The sequence below is a fragment of the Mauremys mutica genome, chromosome 5 (genome assembly GCF_020497125.1).
Source record: "Mauremys mutica isolate MM-2020 ecotype Southern chromosome 5, ASM2049712v1, whole genome shotgun sequence".
Classification (NCBI taxonomy): domain Eukaryota; kingdom Metazoa; phylum Chordata; order Testudines; family Geoemydidae; genus Mauremys; species Mauremys mutica.
In genome coordinates this window covers 12370947-12392119 of record NC_059076.1, presented here as the reverse complement: position 1 = coordinate 12392119, position 21173 = coordinate 12370947, and the positions used below count along the sequence as shown (strand labels likewise).

The 21173-nt window shown below is 51.5% G+C and overlaps 1 protein-coding gene across 1 annotated transcript; it reads left to right on the top strand.

Annotated features, from left to right (window-relative positions):
• The first annotated feature begins 6741 nt into the window (after positions 1-6741).
• LOC123371191 (sulfotransferase 1 family member D1-like) lies at positions 6742-20737 on the top strand. Its single transcript, XM_045018492.1, has 11 exons — positions 6742-6889; positions 8212-8337; positions 9465-9562; positions 12890-12955; positions 13605-13749; positions 13982-14079; positions 15475-15580; positions 15969-16069; positions 17932-18112; positions 19446-19489; positions 20351-20737. Exons 1-11 carry the CDS (start codon positions 6742-6744, stop codon positions 20417-20419), a joined length of 1182 nt encoding a protein of 393 aa, XP_044874427.1. The 3' UTR covers positions 20420-20737.
• The last annotated feature ends 436 nt before the right edge of the window (positions 20738-21173 follow it).

Below are 21173 nucleotides of genomic sequence, written 5' to 3'. Positions count from 1 at the left end.
TCATTACAGTGTCCTTCATTAAGTTAAACTGGTTTTAATAACATGCATGTGGCAAGTTTTCCAACAGTGTAAGCTTATGTTTGTGTTGCTAAGAGCAAGACAGGCACAGGGGCACCAGTTTAATAATCCTGCCTAGGGCACCATAAATCCTAAGGACGGCCCTGCTCATTCCCCCCCCCTCTCCGGGGGTGGGGGGTCGTGCCCCATCCAACCCTCATGTTCCTTGACACACACACTCCGAGACCCCTGACCCATCCCCCCCTTCCCTGTCCCCTGACTGCCCCTTGCCGCCCCACCCAACCCCTCCTCTCATTCTCAATGGCCCCCCAGAACCCCTACCCCATACAACTACCCCTTCTCTCTGTCCCTGAGTGCCCCCACCACCTCATCCAACCCTGCTCTTTCCTGACTGCTCCCCCGGACCCTTGCCCCCATTCAATCCCCCTGTTCCCTGCCCTCTGACCCCCCCACCCCCAAACTCCCCTACCCTCTCTCCAACACCCCCTCTCTGCCCCCTTACCACGCTGCCTGGACGTGGCTGGGCCAGGACAGGAGTCACGCAGCCGGAGCCGGAGGACGGGAGCCCAGCGGCCGGAGCCAGGTGGCTGGCCGGGTGGAGCCAGGGAGGGCTGCGGCCAGAGCTGGAGCCGGGCAGCCGGGGCCGCCGCCACGCCCAGACCCGCGCTGCCGGAGCCCGGCCCCCTGGCAAAACAGCAGGGGCGGCTGGAGCCACGGGGCCAGGCCGGGCTGGAGGTGGGGGGCCGTGTCCAGAGCCGAGCATCCCGGTAGGTGGGGGCATGGCAGGGCCGGGGGGGTTGCGGCCGGAGCCGGGCGGCCGGGGAGGGGTTCGGGGGGGGGTCGGGGACGCGGGGACGTGCCGCAGCCGGTGAGGGTCGGGGGGTGGCCGGGTGGCCGGGCAGGGTCCCGGCCGGGAACGCGGGGGGGGGACGCGGCCAGAGAGGGTCGGGCGGGGACCCGGGGACGGGGGGGGCCGGGCAGGGCCACGGGGGGGGGATGCGGCCAGGGAGGGTCGGGCGGGGACCCGGGGACGGGGGGGGGGCCGGGGCCGGGCAGGGCCGCGGGGGGGGGGGGATGCGGCCCGGGAGGGTCAGGCGGGGACCCGGGGGTGGGGGGGGGCCGGGCAGGGCCGCGAACGCGGGGCCGGGGATGCGGCCAGGGAGGGTCAGGCGGGGACCCGGGGACGGGGGGGGGGCGGGTGGCCGGGCAGGGTCGCGGCCGGGAACGCGGGGGGGGACGCGGCCAGGGAGGCCAGTGAGGGTCGGGCGGGGACCCGGGGCCAGGGTGGGGGGGCCGGGCAGGCTCGTGGCCGGGCCCGCGGAGCCCGGACCGCGGGGGGGGGGGGGTGCGGCCAGGGAGGGTCGGGCGGGGACCCGGGGACGGGGGGGGGGCGGGTGGCCGGGCAGGGGCGCGGCCGGGAACGCGGGGGGGGACGCGGCCAGGGAGGCCCGTGCGGGTCGGGCAGGGACCCGGGGCCGGGGGGGGGGGCCGGGGGGGGGGCCGGGCGGGGGGGGGGGGGACGCGGCCAGGGAGGGTCGGGCGGGGACCCGGGGACGGTAGGTGGGGGCACGGCAGGGCCGGGGGGCGGGTGCGGCCGGAGCCGGGCAGGGGTTCGGGGGGAGTCGGGGACGCGGGGCCGGGCAGGGTCGCGGCCGGGGAGGCGGGGACGGGCCGCGGCCAGGGACCGGCCGGGACACACGCCCCCCTAGTTTCCTACCTTAGGGTCGTCTTCCTGGGCCGGGGAAGCCTGCCTGCTTCTCAGCCCTCCCAGGCTTCCCGCGCGAACAGCTGATTCGCGGGAAGCCGTGGGGGAGGAGAAGCAAGGAGGAGCTTCATGGCAGGAGGTGGAGGTAGAATTCGCAACGGTTCGCGCCAACTGTTTGCTAAAATTAGACGCCGGACAGAGAACTTTAGCATCCGGTTCTCTGTCCGGCGTCTAATTTTAGCAAACGGTTCACGCGAACCGTTGCGAACCGTCTGCAGCTCACCCCTGGCAGGGACCCTATGAAGTGATTGAAGCCGTGGGAGAGGTAAACTATAAGGTGCGGCAGCCAGGCGGCAGGAAACCGGAGCAAATTTACCACATTAATCTTCTAAAACCTTGGCATGATCGAGAGGCATGCTTAGTCACCCGGGCGACCCTTCCCCAGGAGGATAACTTACATGAGCAAGTGAAGATATCACCCGACTTGACGCCAATCCAAAAGATCGAGGCAGCCGACATGATTAATCGCAACCGAGATGTGTTCTCTACAAAACCGGGGCGGACGACTGAGACCTATTACCATATCCGCACGATCCCTGGAGCCAAGGTAACACTGAGACCCTACCGAATCCCAGCAGCCAAAAGAGAAGAAATCAAGGCCGAAGTAAAGAAAATGTTAGAATTAGGCGTTATTGAAGAATCCTATAGTCAATGGTGCAGTCCAATTGTTCTAGTGCCCAAACCTGATGGTACCACGAGATTCTGTAATGACTTTCGCCGACTGAATGAAGTATCCCAATTTGATGCATACCCCATACCACGCATCGACGAACTGGTTGACCGACTGGGTAGTGCCCGATTCTTGACTACACTGGATCTGACAAAAGGGTACTGGCAGATTCCCCTGACCAAAGAAGCTAAAGAAAAGACAGCGTTCTCCACCCCAGACGGGCTATTCCAGTACACTGTTCTCCCTTTTGGGTTACATGAGGCCCCAGCCACATTCCAGCGCCTCATGGATAAGCTGCTGCGCCCCCATACTAGCTATGCAGCTGCATACCTAGATGATGTCATCATCCATACGCCAGACTGGGGAACCCACTTGGAGAAAGTTGAGGCAGTACTACGCACCTTAAGGCGGGCTGGCCTCACCGCTAATCCTGCTAAATGTGCCATAGGACTAGCAGAGGCTAGGTACCTGGGATATATTGTAGGAAGGGGTATAGTGAAGCCCCAAACTAATAAGCTAGAGGCGATTCAAAACTGGCCCCGGCCGACCCGAAAGAAGCAGGTCCGTGCGTTCCTAGGCGTGGTAGGCTATTACCGACGTTTTATTCCCCACTTCGCCTGTAGGGCGAGTCCTCTGACAGACCTGGTGAAGGCTCGAGGTCCAGACATGGTGAAGTGGCCCGACGCTGCAGAGGGGGCATTCATAGACCTTCGGACAGCCCTCTGTAATGACCCCATACTCATAGCCCCGGACTTTACCAAGGAATTTATTTTACAGACAGATGCTTCTGAGGTGGGGTTGGGGGCAGTTCTGTCACAAATGATTGGAGATGAAGAACACCCGATTCTCTACCTAAGCAGAAAGCTGCTGCCAAGAGAACAGAAGTATGCAGTAGTCAAGAGAGAATGCCTTGCTGTCAAATGGGCCATGGAGACACTGCGTTATTATCTCTTGGGCCGGCGATTTACTCTTGTGGCGGACCATGCACCCCTCCAGTGGATGCAGAGAAATAAGGAAAAGAATGCAAGGGTCACCAGGTGGTTCTTATCCCTCCAACCATTCCAGTTCCGCATACGGCACAGGGCTGGATGCCACCACGGCAACGCTGATGGTCTTTCACGAGCACACTGCCTGGCATCCCAAGTTGCCCAACCCTATGGTGTTGAGCAGAGGGGGTGGATATGTGATGGGACAAATCCCTAGCACTGTGGTAACCAAATGGCATTTGCTCCAGGTTAATCAAGGCAGGCTAATCAGGGCACCTGGGGTCAATTAAGATCTTTCTAGAAGGCAGTGGAGATAGCTACACTGATTAGAACACCTGCAGCCAATCAAGGCAGGCTAATCAGGGCACCTGGTTTAAAAGGGGAGCTCACGCTAGTCAGGGGAGGAGGAGCCAGAGGAGAGAAGTGCGTGTGAGGAGCTGGGAGCAAGAGGCACAAGGAGCTGAGACTGAGAGCGTGTGCTGCTGGAGGATTGAGGAATTATCTTACAATCCAGCATTATCAGACACCAGCAGGAAGGACCTGTGGTGAGGATAAAAAGGTGTTTGGAGGAGGCCATGGGGAAGTAGCCCAGGGAGTTGTAGCTGTCATGCAGCTGTTCAGGGCCACCCAGAGGGGGAGGCAAAGGGGGCAATTTGCCCCGGGCTCCGCAGGGGCCCCCAAGAGAACAGCGGAGGCTCCTGCCTCCGCCCCTCTCCTGGAGCCTCAGCGCATCAAGCGACATGTCTCCGGCCGAGCCCCTGAGCCCCGCCCCGCTCGGAGCCGCGTGGTGAGGGGGCGGGGCTGGGAGCTCCGGGCTGAGCTCAGCTCCCTCCGCTCAGCGTGGAGCTCCCAGCCCCACCCCCTCACCACGCGGCTCTGAGCGGGACGGAGCTCAGGCCCCGCTGGAGGGACGCTGCGGTTGTCGGGCGAGGCGCTGAGACTCCGGGTGAGGAGGGAGCCGGGGGTAAGAGGCTGGGGCTGGGGCTGGGGCGGGGGGGAAGCGGGACCCGCCGCCGAAGCGCAGCCCGGTCTTCGGTGGCGGGGGGCCCCTTCCGTTCTGGGACCCGCCGCCGAAGTGCCCCGAAGACCCGCGGCGGGGACCCCCCCCCCGCCGCCGAATTACCGCCGAAGACCGGGCTGCACTTTGGCGGCGGGTCCCGCTTTGGCGGTAATTCGGCGGCGGGGGGCTCCCGCCGCGGGTCTTCGGGGCACTTCGGCGGCGGGTCCCGGAACGGAAGGGCCCCCGCCGCCGAAGACCCCGGGCCCCCGGAATCCTCTGGGTGGCCCTGCAGCTGTTACAAGAGGCACTTTAGACAGCTGCAATCCACAGGGCCCTGGGCTGGAACCTGGAGTAGAGGGCGGGCCTGGGTTCCCCCCAAACCTCCCAACTCCTGATCAGACACAGGAGGAGTTGACCCAGACTGGGGGTTCCACCAGAGAGGAAGATCACTGAGGTGAGCAAATCCGCCAAGAAGCGCAGGACCCACCAAGGTAGAAGAGGAACTTTGTCACACCAGGCAGATGAAATTTTTAAAAATCTATAGTTGCCTATTCCTGGTATTGACTGCAGAGTGGAGAGCTGCTGTAAATGGAAGAATAAATGTTGATATGTGCCAACTTTTCCCACCCCTTTTAACATGTTTTTTCTTATTGGCATCACTGAGACATGTGGGCATAACAGAACCACCTATCCCCTCAATTTGTGCTTTGTTTTGGGTGGTTAATCAGTTAGCTAGAGTGAAAGGGATAAAATACAGGTATCTAGAGGGCACACCTCCACATGGTATTTTGCTCTTTTGTAACCTAATCAACTTACACCAATGCAAACTTTTAATGTACATGCAGTTAAACTGGTTTGTCACTTTTAAAGCAGTTTAGCTTGATCTGATTATTTTACTGAATTCAGAGAACCAGTATAAACATGGTTTAAAGTAGTTTAAATGTGTCTGCACTAGGAGTTTGCTCTGATGTAATAAAACAATTTAACATTGATTCACATATACTGGTGATCTTTGCTAATATAGATAAGCCCTCATATTCGGTGAAAGGTCTGCTTTACAGCTACAGAAGCTAGAACATTCTCATGCTCTCGTGCTTAGAGATTGTAGTCCATTATTTTGAGAGAGAGCTAGTCTCTTGCATGCAAGACACCGCCCAGGTTTAATGAGCTCTCATAAAATGATTTATTCTAGAATGAGGCAAGTTGGATTCACCTGGCAACAACAATTTTTAAATCTACATGAAACGTCCACTAAAAAAGAAGTGGTTTCCACAGAAATGTCTATGCATATTCAGTTTAAGAACATAAGAGTGTCCATACTGGGTCAGACCAAAGGTCCATCTCACCCAGTATCCTGTCTTCTGACAGTGGCCAATGCCAGGTGCCCCAAAGAGAATGAACAGAACAGGGAATCATCAAATGATCCATCCTGTCGCCCATTCCCAGCTTCTGGCAAACGGAGGCTAAGGATGCCATCCCTGCCCATCCTGGCCAATAGCCATTGATGGACCTATCCTCCATGAACTTATCTAGTTCTTTTTTGAACCCTTGGCCTTCACAACATCCTCTGGCAAGGAGTTCCACAGGTTGACTGTGCACTGTGTGAAAAAATACTTCCTTTTGTTTGTTTTAAACCTGCTGCCTAATAATTTCATTTGGTGACCCCTGATTCTTGTGTTGTGAGGAGTAAATAACGCTCCTTATTTACTTTCTCCACACCAGTCATGATTTTATAGACCTCCATCATATCCCCCCTTAGTTGTCTCTTTTCCATGCTAAGAAGTCCCAGTCTTTTTAATCTCTTCTCATACGGAAGCCATTCCATACCCCATTTTTCCCCTTGTCCCCACTATTCTCATCTTGTTCCTTCCTTCAGCTGAGAGCATGGCTACTTCTGCTGCTGAGAATTAGGATAGAACTCTTCTAACATTCAGGACTTTATGGACCAGCTCTTCAGTAGCGTACAGTAGAGCCCCATTGACTTTATGCCAGTTTAAACCAGCTGGGGATCTGGCCCAATGAATATGTAAATTGTGCTTCCCTCTTCTAGGGATAGGCTCAAGTCTATTTGCCACGTCACCTTCTAGTGGCAACATTCAACATTGCACACAAGCCCTAAAACTATTACACAAGCAGGAATGTTGCTCGGGTTATCACTAGCAATTTAATATTGACAAGTCTCCCAAACTCCACTGTGCAAAATAAATGCTAAGTGGAAGAGAGGGTCTCCCAGCACTTTTTAATGGAAGCAGACCACTTCCATTTACATTCTTTTCTCTTCCTTTAGCCTAGCATTACCAGGATGGAAAATGATGAAAGTGCATTAAGGAGGAAATTAGAAATGGTCTGTGGTGTTCCCCTATTCTGGAGTATTGTTGAAGAATGGGCCCAGGTGGAATCATTCCAAGCGAGGCCAGATGACCTTCTCATTTCCACCTACCCGAAATCAGGTGAGTGCCACTGATCTATTAGGAGATTCTTCTTATGCAGCTTAAAGGCACAAACCCAGGGCAGAAATGGAGGCTACTGCCCAACTCTTATACTACATACATGCCACATTCACATCATAACCCCTTTATCAGTTCCTCAGTTAGGTATAGAAATCTCTTACTCAAAGCCTCCTCCATCTGTGCCTTCGTGATCCCTTTTCTTCAGTAGCTGGTCCCTGTGAGTAGAACTGGGCCCAGCTTTCCTGCATCAGAGCACGTGAGCCCAATCCATCCAATTAAAGGGGGCTGGGTTACACCTGGGCCTATAAAGGGCTGCCAGAGAGCAGGAAATAAGAGGTGAAGGAAGTGGGTGGGATAGGCTGTGCCTGGGGAAGGGAAGCCATGGTGGAGTAGAGCTAACTCCTGCAGTGGGTCCCTGGAGCAAAGGGCTAGGTGCTGAGGAAAGCAGCGCTGAGCCTACTGCTCCAGGAAGGGAGCAGAGCTGATTAGAACTCAGTGGGGAACTACCAGGAGGAGAAGTGCCAGACTGTTTTCTGTTGCTCTTCTTGCCTGTGTTATGCAAATAAGCCTTCTCAAAGGTGACTGGGCAGGGCAGGGAGTGTTTGGAAGCTGGGGAGAAGCCATGCCCTGGGACAATGCTGTGCATAGAAAGAGAATAAGACCACAACCCCCTTTGTCCTAACAGGGATGTGTTCAAAAAGTGGCAAAACATTCCTTCCATGTTGCTCTCTTACCATCATTTACCATAGACTCTCCTGTTGCTGAATGCCATAGACTTTGTGGGCTAACACTGGAGTGCCCTCACTCAGTGTTCAGGAAGGGAAATTGTCAACTTGATTCTGACCAACATGAGCCGGGGGTGAGTTCTTCTTTCACAGGATGGATGAAGTGGCTTTTTGCCCTCAACATAGGCTCAGCCCTGAAGAGTGGCAGGATTCTATCAATTCACACCTCCATTTGTGAGTAGTTTATTTCCCACAAGCCTAGTGGGAAATTTGCATTGGGTCTTCAGGCAATAGCAGAAACATTGTGATGTTATATCAAGTTTGTTGATATTGGACTTCCATGATGATAGGCCCTTTGAGTCACTTCGTTACTGACATCACATATTCAAGCGCAGGCCAAGAAAGCCCAGGAGCACTGATTTCACCACCCTCAAAGTCTGTTGCTAAAGGCCAGAGGCTAGAAGGGATCATCATCTGGTGTAAATTGGCATAACTCCATTGTCTTCAATGTACACTGGGAGAGGATCTGACTCCATGTTTATGACCTGCCTACTGCATGCTAGAAGAGTATTTAGCGAGGTTGCTTTATATTTCCAGGCACAACCTGGATCAGTGAAATTGTGGACATGATCTATAACAACGGTGATGCTGAGAAGTGTAAACGGGATGCGATTTACGTTCGGGTCCCTTTCATGGAGCTGATCATCCCAGGAATTTCAAATGGTAATGATTCGCACACTGCAGGCAGGCTCCCGGAGAGATTGGAGCTGCAGCTTTGACAACCCTCCCTTTAGGAATTGTGTTGCCCAAAACTGAATACGAGGATATATACTTACCTCCCTGGGCTGTTGGGAGGTTTGGTTAACTGGCGCCAAATTCTGTCCTCAGATATATACAAGCCAATCTCCCAGACTGTGCTGGGAGATGCATGTATAGATCTGAGGATAGAATTTAGCCTTTACTGTTTCTAAAGCACTCTGAGTTCTTTGGAATGAAAGGCACTCTGAATCTGATCCATAGTGCACTGAAGTCAGTGGAAAGATTCCCACTGGATCTGACCCTATATAAGTGCAAACTGTCAATGGTATTAGGATCCTGTGCACAAAGAACTTAAATATGAACTGAAATGTTTTAAAAATAACTTAATACAAAAATGGATTAAGGTGGGATTTTCAAAAGAGTTTATAGGAATTAGGTGCCGAATTCCCAGTTATGATCAACAGAGGTTGAGCACCTAACTCTCATATTTTCTTTTGAAAATCCCACCGTAAAGGTAAGATTTCCACTGTTTGCAAGGGGAGTTGTTAGGTGCTGAGCTCTTTTGAAAATCTGGCCCTAAAAGGGGTATAGAATATTATATGTTCACACCCTGACATTTTAAAGATGTGCTACTATATTTTTACAGAGCTATATTCCCACCTCATTAAAAGATGGGGGTGGGGGAGAGAAGATTTCTCATACAGCTTCACATAAGTACATTTCACTTGTATCAGAAAAGTTAGAGATGGACACGGCTGATTAGATGATCTAGTCTCACTTCCTGAAAACTACCCCCTGTGGAAACTCTGCCAGATGTGCACACAACTTGCCTACCCAGCAGTGAGGGAGATTTCACCAGCTTCACTTTCAGAACCAATGTATGGTTCTTTAGTTGCTTAAATCTACTTCTATCCTTATCCACATCTATCTGGACTTCATCCAGTAGAGAGAGACAGAATGGCAGCTCAGGATTATTAGTGGCTGCGGGCCCAATTCCTCTCTTCGTAACAATGGCCCTCTGAGTATAAACAGTTTACGATCAAAGCTGTAATAGTCCTGTTTTTCCCTTTAATCCCTTTTGTATTTTTTAGGTGTCGCACAGCTGGCTAAAATGCCCTCTCCCCGATTAGTAAAGACCCATCTTCCTGTTCAACTCCTTCCTGACTCCTTCTGGGAAAACAACTGCAAGGTTATTATTATTTCTTTGCATTGCGGTAGCAGAGGCTCCAACCAAGATGGACATCCCATTGCACTACACTCTGTGAATACACATGCAAGAGAAAATTCCTGCCCTGCAGAGTTTGCAATATAAATAGACAAAGGAAGCACTACTATACCCATTTTACAGATGGAGGACTAAGGAATGGAGAGATTAAGTGACTTGCCCAAGATCACATAATGAATCTGTGAGAGATCCGGCAGCTGAACCTAGATCTCAGGCAGTGCCTTCTCCATATGAGCAGCCTTCTATCTGAGATTTGCCACTGGAAATTAATACACTAATGGATTAAGCTGGAGTTTCCATAGGATTCTAGTGCTACTGTGTGTTTAGTTGTTTTTTTTAAACATACACAGAGATTCTCAGTGACTAAATCCAACCACCATCCTAAGTACTGATGCATCACTCAATGCATCACTCAAATGAGCCTAATTTGACATGAGATATCATCCCTGAATTTCTACAATCCATGCACTTTGCAGACATATTTGATACCCTCAGCAGTTTGCTTTTTTGACCGCCCTTGCACACTGCGTGCACATCTTCAGAGAACTATCCACGATGACTCCAAAATCTTTTTCCTGACTCATTGTAGCTAAATTAGCTCCCATCATATTGTATGTATAGTTGGGGTTATTTTTTCCAATGTGCATTACTTTACATTTATCCACATTAAATTTCATTTGCCATTTTGTCACCCAATCACTTAGTTTTGTGAGATCTTTTTGAAGTTCTTCACAGTCTGCTTTTGTCTTAACTATCTTGAGCAGTTTAGTATCATCTGCAAACTTTGCCACCTCACTGTTTACCCCTTTCTCCAGATCATTCCACTAGTTACCCCTCTCCATTCTGAGAATTTACCATTAATTCCTACCCTTTGTTCCCTCTCTTTTAACCAGTTCTCAATCCATGAAAAGACCTTCCCTTTTATCCCATGACAACTTAATTTACGTAACAGTCTATTGTGTATAAAACTCACTCGCGATGCTCATGCGAGCTCATGCTCTCCTCCCGCACTGATAGGGCCCAGCTTAATGCATGGAGGCCTTCAGTGGCAGAGGCCAGGAAAGAATTAAGTGAGCACAAAGAGCGGAGGCAGGACATGATGCTGAGGCTAATGGGGGAGCAAACGGACATGATAAAGCATCTGTTGGAGCTGCAGGAAAACCAACAAGAGCAGAGACCCCCACTGCATCCACTGTCTAACCGCCTGCCCTCCTCCCCATGTTCCACAGCCGCCTCACCCAGATGCGGGGGTTTTTTTTTGTTTTGTTTTTTAACCCTGCTTTGCTGGCTGCGCCATATTCCCCCGCCCCCTTTGCCACTCCAGCCACACTGTTCCCCTGCCCCCCCCCGCTTTGCCGCTCCAGCCGTGCCGTGTTTCCCCCCCACTTTGCTGCTCCAGCCGCACGGTTCCCCCCCCCCGCTTTGCCGCTCCAGCCGTGCCGTGTTTCCCCCCCACTTTACCGCTCCAGCCATGCCATGTTCCCCCCCCGCTTTGCCGCTCCAGCCGTGCCGTGTTTCCCCCCCACTTTACTGCTCCAGCCATGCCATGTTCCCCCCCCACTTTGCTGCTCCAGCCGCACGGTTCCCCCCCCCCACTTTGCCACTCCGGCCGTGCTGTGTTCCCCCGCACCTCCCCCGCTTTGCCGCTCCGGCCGTGCTGTGTTCCCCCGTCCCCGCTTTGCTGCTTCAGCCGCACGGTCCTGTCCCCCCTGCTTTGCGGCTCCGGCCGCGCCGTGTTTTCCCCCCCCCGCTTTGCCGCTCCAGCCGCATGGTTACCCCCCCTCCCGCTTTGCCGCTCCGGCCGCGCTGTGTTTTTGTTTGTTTTTTTCCCCTGCTTTGCCGCTCCGGCCACCCCCCCCCCCTTTTTTTTTTTTTTGCTTGGGGCAGCAAAAAAGCCAGAGCCGGCCCTGTTGGAAACGATCACATCAAATGTAATGCCAAACCCTTCTGGACTGGGATTGGTTCCTTTCTGAAATTATCTTTCTATGGCCTCTAGCATCTGAAAGAGGAATACCCAGGCACCATGCAGTCACAGGGAGATGAATGGGCACGTCCCCTCCCTGAGAACGTAAAGGCACAAACTTAACATAGTACACCTCTACCTCAATATAACGCTGTCCTGGGGAGCCAAAAAATCTTACCGCAGGTTATATTGAACTTGCTTTGATCCACCGGACTGCGCAGCCCCGCATTCCCTCCCCCCGCCGAGCACTGCTTTACCACGTTATAGCTGAATTTGTGTTATATCGGGTCACGTTATATTGGGGTAGAGGTGTATTTTCTTGGGCTGTCCTAGTGTTTGGGGATGTGCCTTGCTAGGCTGGAGACTCAGGCCTGGTCTACACTACAAAGTTAGGCTGACATAAGCTGCGTTAGGTCGATTTATTAATGTTTGTTTCCAGAATAACACTATTCAGTTGTAAGGGGCTGGAGACTTTGTGGAGTCACTAAGGTCAGGTCCTGGGATACTTTGAGTTGTTCTGGTTGATTAAGGAGGGAGACCAGTGCACAAACTGTGATCACCGCAGTGCAGCGCCTTAGAGCCCAGGTGCTATAGAAGAAGAGGGAAATTGAGGCACCCATGAATCATTTAACAAGTAAAAGGTCTTTGGTTCCAGGGACGGGTGAATTCTGAGCAATCTCAGGCAGTTCATTTGCCATCTGACCAATAATGTCTTATTTATTTATTTAATTAATATTTACTGGTTTTTGCAGCAGTTTCTGTCACCTTCACTCATGCTGATTAGCACTTTCCTGCCGGGGATAGCTCCCAGAGTGAAGTAATATTAAATGTAAGCAACATCGGCAGAATCTGGCCCTGGAATTGATAGGTTGATTTTGAGTGGTTTGTTTATTTTACTTTAAGCATAAACAAAGCAGCAGGCTCAGAAGAGGTGGAATTAAAGGTCTGGATTTTCTCCATTATGCTGTGGATGGTTTAAATGGTTGTGAGCCAGAAGGGCTCAGAGTTCAAATTACTGATTCATCTTTCCAAACAGAGATCACCTACCATTCCAGCAAGGAACCAGTCACAGTCGGCAAACCTTGCTGTGACTCTATGGCATAGCTTGGAGGATTGTAGCACAAGCAGCTCTGCTGCACTGGCTCATAGGGAAGCCGGCAGGGGTTAGAAGAGGGGAAATTAAGATGTTGAAGGCCAGCATTGGGATGTGAGAGGGGGCAGCAGCATCTCTCTTGTCCCACATTAGCTGGGATAGGCCAGTGTGGTGCATTATATAAATGGTAAACTCCCCTCGGGGCTGCAACCATGTCTTCTCCTGTGTCATGTAGGTAGCTGCTGAGCACAGTGATGACGCCCATCAAAAACATAACAATGGAAAATCAACTAGCAGTTGTGTTGGCCTAGGAGAGGCCTCTCGCCATCCCTGAAAATGGGTGTGGTGGCATGGGCTTGCAGGCCTGCCACAAAAAGAGCTGTGGAGTGAGCCGCTTGCCATCAGTACCTGCATTTGACAACGCTGGCACACACTATCATGTTTGACTACAGATTAATGCTATTCCATTGCTCCTCAGCCTCAGGCGAGCAGAAGAGATGTCACTAGAACAGCGGTTCTCAAACTTCATTCCACTCTGCAACCCCCCCTTCTGACAACACAAATTGCTACATGACCCCAGGAGGGAGGACCAAAGCCCGAGTCCACCGGAGCCCTGCCGCCCCGGTTGGAGGCCATAGCCAAAGCCTGAGCCCCGCCCCCACTGCCTCAGGTGCGGGAGGAGTCCAAAGACAAAGCCCAAGGGCTTCAGTCCCAGGCAGGTGGGGGTCCCAGCAAGTCTAAGCCAGCCCTGGCAACTCCATTAAAATGGGGTCATGACTCACTTTGGGGTCCCGACCCACAGGGGAGAACCGCTGAGCTAGAATATTGAAGATCCTAAATGAATAGGCTGAATACCGTAAGTGCTGTTTTGGCTGGAAGAACAGTGGATGGGGTTCCTGCTTGACTGTTCCTTGCGGGATAAACTTGGTTCTTGACTGGATTTTTGTTCTCTCGTCTTCTTTCCAGGCACTACATGGATGAGTGAAATTGTGGACATGATTCTGAACGATGGAGATCCTGACAAATGCAAGAGGGATGCAATTTTCAACAAAGTGCCCATGTTGGAATTTGCTGCCCCTGGAAAGATGCCACCAGGTAAACGTAGGACTAGTGTCGGGTGATTCCAGACAAAAAGGTCAATGATTCTGTGTGGCTGGCTTGCAGCTCAGGAGAGGAAAGAAGGGATTGTGGCTAGAGCACTGGCCTAAGACTCAGAAGATCTTGGTTTGGTTCCTGACTTTCAGTGAGACTTGGATGCTTTTGGAAATGTTACCTTTAATGCCTTCTCTAGCGGCATCAATGATCCCTTTGAACCTCTGCTTCCCAGGTACAGAGAAACTGGCCGAGAAGTCATCTCCTCGTTTAGTGAAAACCCACCTCCCAGTCCAGCTCCTTCCAATGTCCTTCTGGGAAAATGGCTGCAAGGTAACCAGTAGCTGGGAACTCAGACCTTCTGGACAATAGGATGATAGGGGAAGTATCGTTTGCCTTGAGCACACAGAATACTCATGGTAGTCCCACCCTCCGCCAGGTTCCTCTTCCTCATTTTTACCCACTGACTCTTTTCTCCAGTGGGAAGAGGTTTAATTGTGAGTTTCCATGGTGATATCTACCTAGAGCAGCATTTTTGCAGCTTTACCTTGACAACATTGGGATGCAAGTTTGTATTCATAGTTAGGCTGAGATTTTCAAAGATCCCTAAGGGATCCGGACATCCAGTTCCCATTAAAATTGGCCTCATGGGATTCCAGTGCCTTTAGTTGAGTGTTTTTCCAGCCTTCAGCTTTGCAGGCTCCCCCTGGGATCTGACAATCAGACTGGGTTCTTCCTGGCTCATACATCACCATCAGTAACAAAGATCCTGGAAAGCAAATTTTGCCAACATCACCAACATCTGTGCAACAGCCATTGACTTAAAATACTGTTTCCTGGACAATCCCCATTGTCTTCAATGGGGTTATCCAACCCATAACTGGGGGGTAAATGTGGTCTTGCAATTGCAACTCAACTAACAGTTCCGCCTGATGGTATGAGAGCCAGAGTACAATCCAGCTCACTCCTCTGTAGCCATGTTGGCCCTGCAGGGCATGATGTATTTTGCCATGATATGAATGGCTATGTCTGAATACACATGGGAGCAGACCCACTGACTGCTACACCCAGGGGAGTAGGACGATGTGCCCCAAGGGCCGGGCACATCGGGATCGCATTGTTTCCATCCTTCAGAGGTAGGCTGGTTTAACCTGCGACTCAGGCTCCATAGGAGGTCCCCAGGGGGATGCACTGACTTAACTAATCCCCCAGGCATCCTGGTCACAATCCCTCCTTGGCAAACACCACTCCCTTTGGCAGTTGTGCTGACTGCTTGTTGTTCCCCTAGTGGAGTACTAGTACCGCCAGATTTCCCATCCCTGCGGGGCCTGTGCACTAGGTTACACTGGCAGAAATGTGTGGTGTTGTTTTCCCCATTTTTACAGATGGGGAAGCTGAGAAACAGAGAGCTCGACCCAAGACCACAGAGCCAGTGGAAAAGCTAGTGTCCGAGCCAGGATTAGAGCTCCTGTAGCTTCCATTCCCATGCCCAGTCCATGGTGCGCTACTCTCAGACCACAGTGTCCAGGGGCACTTCCAGTCCCTGCAGCTTTAATCTGGGCCTTGAGCCACAGTTTGGATCCCCTGCAGTAGGGCTGGGATTTTGAAAGGAGACTAAGGCAATTAGGCACCCAACTCCCTTAGCCACCTCTGAAAATCCAAGTCTAGAGCCACTCAGAACTCAAGGACACCGAGGCAATATGGATTCTTCTCTTCTTCCTGCCACAGATGATCTATGTTGCCCGAAATGCCAAAGATGTAGCTGTCTCCTTCTACCATTTTGACCTGATGAACAAGCTGCATCCAGACCCCGGCTGGGGATCACTAGCTAAGGATCTGGCCCATTTTCTTTAATGAAGCTACACTGATTTACACCAGCTGTGGATTGACTTCATTGAAAGTATGCCAGTACCAGCTGGGATCTGGCCCTAAGCTGTATTTATATAAGAGTTTGTTAATATCTAGTTTCTGCTCCAGTCACACAAAATAATAGATGAAGATTCTAACCTGACAGTGGAACCAAAGGGACAAAGAATTTGACCTAGTGTAGGCGAATAGCTGCAACTGGTGGTTTGTGCCCAGTTACCCAATTTACACGTGATGTCATAGTAATTGCACACACAATGCATTTCAGTGGCATTGAGCCAAAAGAGAACATGACCCCCAGGGACCTGACACGCTCATGTTACTAAGAGTATTTGTGTGTGTGCCTTTTTCTCTAAGTTTAGTTGCGTATGGTTCCTGGTATGACCATGTGAAAGGCTGGTGGGAGAAGAGAAAGGACCATCCCATTTTATACCTGTTCTATGAGGACATGAAAGAGGTGAGAGGGCAAGAGGTACCCACTTGAGGGGCCACTCCACACACACCAGGATGGAGGCAACGAATCTGACACCTGTTGAATGCCTTACCCTACTGTGCAATGTCCATCTGAAGAGCAGTCTGGCTGTCCTGAAGAGAATTTGTCTCTCTAGGGTAGTGCGGTCCACCATGAGTAAAAGGGCCAGACTGTGACTCGTTAAATGCTTTGGCTGGTGCTAATACTACCCCTGAGCTCCCTCCTTCCCCACTTATTCTCCCTTATCTAGAAATCATAGAATCATAGAATCTCAGGGTTGGAAGGGACCTCAGGAGGTCATCTAGTCCAACCCCCTGCTCAAAGCAGGACCAAACCCAACTAAATCATCCCAGCCAGGGCTTTGTCAAGCCTGACCTTAAAAACCTCTAAGGAAGGAGATTCCACTACCTCCCTAGGTAACCCATTCCAGTTCTTCACCACCCTACTAGTGAAAAAGTTTTTCCTAATATCCAACCTAAACCTCCCCCATGTGTCTAGATTTATCATGAGCCTCATGATATCAAATGGATTTATCCTCATAACACCCCTGTGAGGGAGGTCAGTGCTGCTATTCCCCATTTTTACGGAACTGAGGCATAAAGAGGTTAAGTGACTTGCCCAGGGTCACACAGGAAGTGTGTGGCAGAACAAGGAACTGAATCCAGGTGTCCTGAGTCCCAAGCTAGTGCCCTAACCACTGGGCCATTTTGCTTTCCGAAAGCCTCTTGCCCATGCTGGAGTTCAGGCTTGTGGGAGTGCTTCTCTTGAAGAGCAAGCACCAAAAGAGAGCTCCTTTCTTTAAAGAGACTTTTACCCCTCTAATTTAAAAATGCTGAGGTAGCACATTTATTAAGAGGCAGGAAGGGGAGGGGGAAGTTAGGGAAGCATATAATTAAAGATGGGGGAGCTAGTCTAGAAGGGACTTAACCTCTTGCTCAGGCCCAAAGTGAACCTTAGATGGGGATTTGAAAAAGAACAGTTGTTCCTGTTCCCTTTAATTTCACTCTGGAATTCCTGGTTTTAGCTGGGAGAGGAATTGGGTATTTCCAACCCAGCAGTACCAGAAATCTCATGAGAGCCTGATCTTGGGTGATTTCCGTACCAGAGAGATTTGGATAAACATCCCAACTATAGCTTTGAACCACACGAAATGGAATGAATCACTACCTTCCCAAGTAACAGTAATATGGGCTAGTATTTGGAGCTGGGTTATCCTGAAGCTTAGCATCCACGTATTGCTGAAGAACAGGAAGTGACGTTTGAGAGCAAGGGCCAGGTCCTTAAATCAGCAGAGTTCCACTGCTGTAGTCGTTAGGGCTGCAGCAGCTGCGGATCTGGCCCTAAGAATTCTGTGCGTGGCTGGGGAAGATGTGGCTGAAATGAGGGTCCCTCTGGAGTGGCCGTCTGCATCACTTTCTAAATAAAGTGATGGGATTGGTGAGTTACAGACCAGTCTTGGTCTCTCTCTCTCTACACATCTTGCACCCCCCAAAAAACTATGTTAAAATAACATTATTTGGGTAGCAAAGCCCAGTACTCAAAAGTTAGGCAGAGCCAGAATTAAGCTGGCCTGTGCAATGTGCTAATGCTAGGGAGGGAGACAAAGAAGGGTTTTTTTCTTTTTGGGCTATTAATCTCCGTTCTGTTTTGGGAAAGTGTGTAAGAATTGGGTGCAAGGTTGATGAAATGTATTGATGGGTTGCTGGATATTAGTTTTGATACAGTGGAACAACTAAGGTTGCTGGCATCTCATAAAAGTTCTAGACTTTCACTGTGTTACATGGTGGTAACCTGACTAGTTGAGCCACTGGGTCCCACCACCTGAAGTGCCACTTGTTTTTCTGTAGGATCCAAAGCGTGAAATTCGCAAGGTGATGCATTTCCTGGGGAAGGATCTGAAGGAAGAGGTTCTGGACAGGATCGTCTATCACACTTCATTTGAAATGATGAAAGAGAATCCCACCACAAATTATAAGATGACCCCAAATGATGTTATGGATCAAAGCATCTCCCCTTTCATGCGTAAAGGTAAGGATTCGCACAGGCACTAGCGAAGGGAAGGGCTATCGCTCCGGTAGTGTAGGAAAACTACCTGTTGCTGGTGCCATTAGGGACCCTGGGCTGGAACCTGGAGAAGAGGGTGGGCCTGGGTTCCCCCCAACCCTCTCCACACCTCTACAAAAGCGCTCCCTGAGTAGGAAGACAGGGAGTCAAGAGGGCTCTGACACCAAACCCATTGACTGACCGATGCTGAAGGTGGCTCAGTAAGCTGTAACCCTCCTCTCTAGGAGGGGAGAGAGGCTCAATTGAGGGTCACAGCAAACCTCTGAGGCCAGCCCTAACCGCCTAGAAGCGCAGGACCCCCTGAGGCAAAGCCGGAGCTCTGCCACAAGACAGAATGATACAGCGTGAGCCATTTGGGACTAAGCCTCTTTATTACTCTGTGTGTACAGCGCCTAGCACAATGGGGACCCAGTTTTGCTGTTCCCTGGACACTACCGTAATAAACATGTTTACTAATAATAATATAGGTGAGAGGGAATAATTTCCATACTAAAACTATGTTTAAAACAATCAATATGGAATGCAGGATCTGGTTAGCTGGTTTGCTTTCTCTGGCATCCACCCAGTGCTTCCACAAACTGTTAGCAAATTGACCAATACAATATTTCAGTTCACCAATTTTCCAGTGACTAATTTCCAGTTAAAAGCTAATTGCTACCAAAACATTTTTTTCAAAGTCTGCTCTTTTTATCAATTCGCTATCCTGGACACCAGCATTTTTCTTGATGCCTTTTTGTGCTCATTATATGGAAAAGGTGCTCAAAGTGTTAAGCTGTTAGGAGTTTTTATCCAATGAACATTCAGTTTAACTATATTTTTGTTTGTGATGCACAGAAAAATGTATTCACTTAATAGATCGAGGTTCAAATTCTCAGTTACACCCTCACAAATCTTTTGGAGCTTGAGGCAGTGGTTCTCAAACTTTTGTCCTGGTGACCCCTTTCCCATAGCAAGCCTCTGAGTGTGACCCCGTTATAAATTAAAAACGCATTTTAAATATCTAACACTATTATAAATGATGGAGGTGAAGTGGGGTTTGGGGCGGAGGCTGACAGCTCATGACCCCCCATGTAATAACCTTGTGACCCCCTGAGGGGTCATGATCCCCAGTTTGAGAACCCCTGAGCCAGAGAAAAGAATGTAACTGAGAGTAGAATTTAGACCATTAGTGTTTTCTTGATACTCTTTTTCTATTGCATTTCCACCACTGGGAGTTCTCTTGCTTCACCAAGAGCTCTGCTGTTTCATTCACTGTCTTTTTGTTTTTTGTTTTGTTTTGTTTTTGTTTTTGTTTCAGGGATTGCTGGGGACTGGAAGAATCACTTTACTGTGGCCCAGAATGTAGGGTGACCAGATGACAAACATGAAATATCGGGACGCGGGGGGGCGGGGGTGGAGAAAATATCGAGACGCGGGGGGGGGGGGTGTGTGGAGCAAAAAAAAAAAAAAAGCCAGAGCGCCCCGTCTTCACCCAACTCTCAGCTCTGACCCCCAATACACTCCCAGCTCCCCCATCCCCTCGCTCCTGGGCCCCGAGCTGTGCAGCCGAGCCACGCTCCGGACCCCTCTTGCAGCTCCTGGCCCAGCCGCTCCCGGGCTTCATAGCACCAGCCCCTCAGCAGAGGCTGCTCCACTCTGCCCCGCCTGGGACACTCGCCCCGGGCAGCCCCGCTCCGGCTGCAGGGAACTCGGGGACACCCCCCCCCCCCGGGCAGGGGGCGAACCAGGCAGCCGGGCCCGGCCCCTCCTGGCAGGAGCGTGTCTGCCCCACACGTGTCTCTGCCCCCTGCCTGCTCCACGCTGCCCTGCAGGCTGCAGGGCTGGAGCAGCCTCCGTACTGCACTCCCAGCCCCGGCCATGGCCCGTGTGCAAACCTGGGAGGGAGGAGGAATGCTGCGTGCTTGGGGAAGAGGCGGGGCCAGGGCGGGGAGTTGGGGAGGGATCCAATGGGGCAGTGAGGGGCAGGGTTGGGGCGGGTCCAGGGCAGGGATTTGGGGAGGGGTCCAATGGGGGAAGAAGAGGGATGGTCGGGGGAAGTGGGGGGGTGAAAGCCCCTCCGGGCTCCGTCTATGCACCGGAGCGGAGGGCAAAATTGCTTGTTTGTCCCGTGTCCCGACCAAACATCGGTCGGGACGCGGGACAAACAAGCAAATATCGGGACAGTCCCGATAAAATCGGGACGTCTGGTCACCCTACCAGAATGAGACATTCAATGAAGATTACGAGAGGAAAATGGCTGGGACCAACCTGCAGTTCCGAACAGAGATCTGAAGGAGCCTGGCATCTTAGTGCTGTAGTTCTAATTCACGGTTCTCTGTCGTTTCTGTTGAGAATAGCTTTCCCCCCCACCTCCTTTCTTCAACTAGAAGTAGTACACTGAGAAGTGTCTGTGCCCTGGTGATGGTCAGACACTTGAACCTGGAGTCTTGGGCCATCTAGACCATGGTGCAGTTACACTCCAGAGCAGAGGAATTGTGGAATCGACCTCACAAAGTCGAATTTGTGTGTCCACACTAAGGACACTAATTCGACTTTGTGAGTCCACACTAACGGGGCAAGCGTCGACACTGGAAGCGGTGCACTGTGGGAAGCTATCCCACAGTTCCCGCAGTCCCCGCTGCCCATTTGAATTCTGGGATTTCCCCACAATGCATGCTGGGGGGAAAAATGTGTCGAGCGTGGTCTTGGGTAACTGTCATCATTCAACGTGCTTTCGGACGTCTCAAGGGGAGATGGCGAAGCTTACTGACTCGCTCGGATCTCAGCGAAACCAATATCCCCATTGTTATTGCAGCTTGCTGTGTGCTCCACAATCTCTGTGAGAGCAAGGGGGAGACCTTTATGGCGGGATGGGAGGTTGAGGCAAATCGCCTGGCTGCTGATTACGCTCAGCCAGACAGCCGTGCAATTAGAAGAGCCCAGCGGGAAGCACTGTGCATCCAGGAGGCTTTGAAAGCTAGGTTCCTCAGGGAGCAGGGTAACCTGTGACTGTTCAGTTTCTTTACAGAGAAGCTGAACCTGCCCC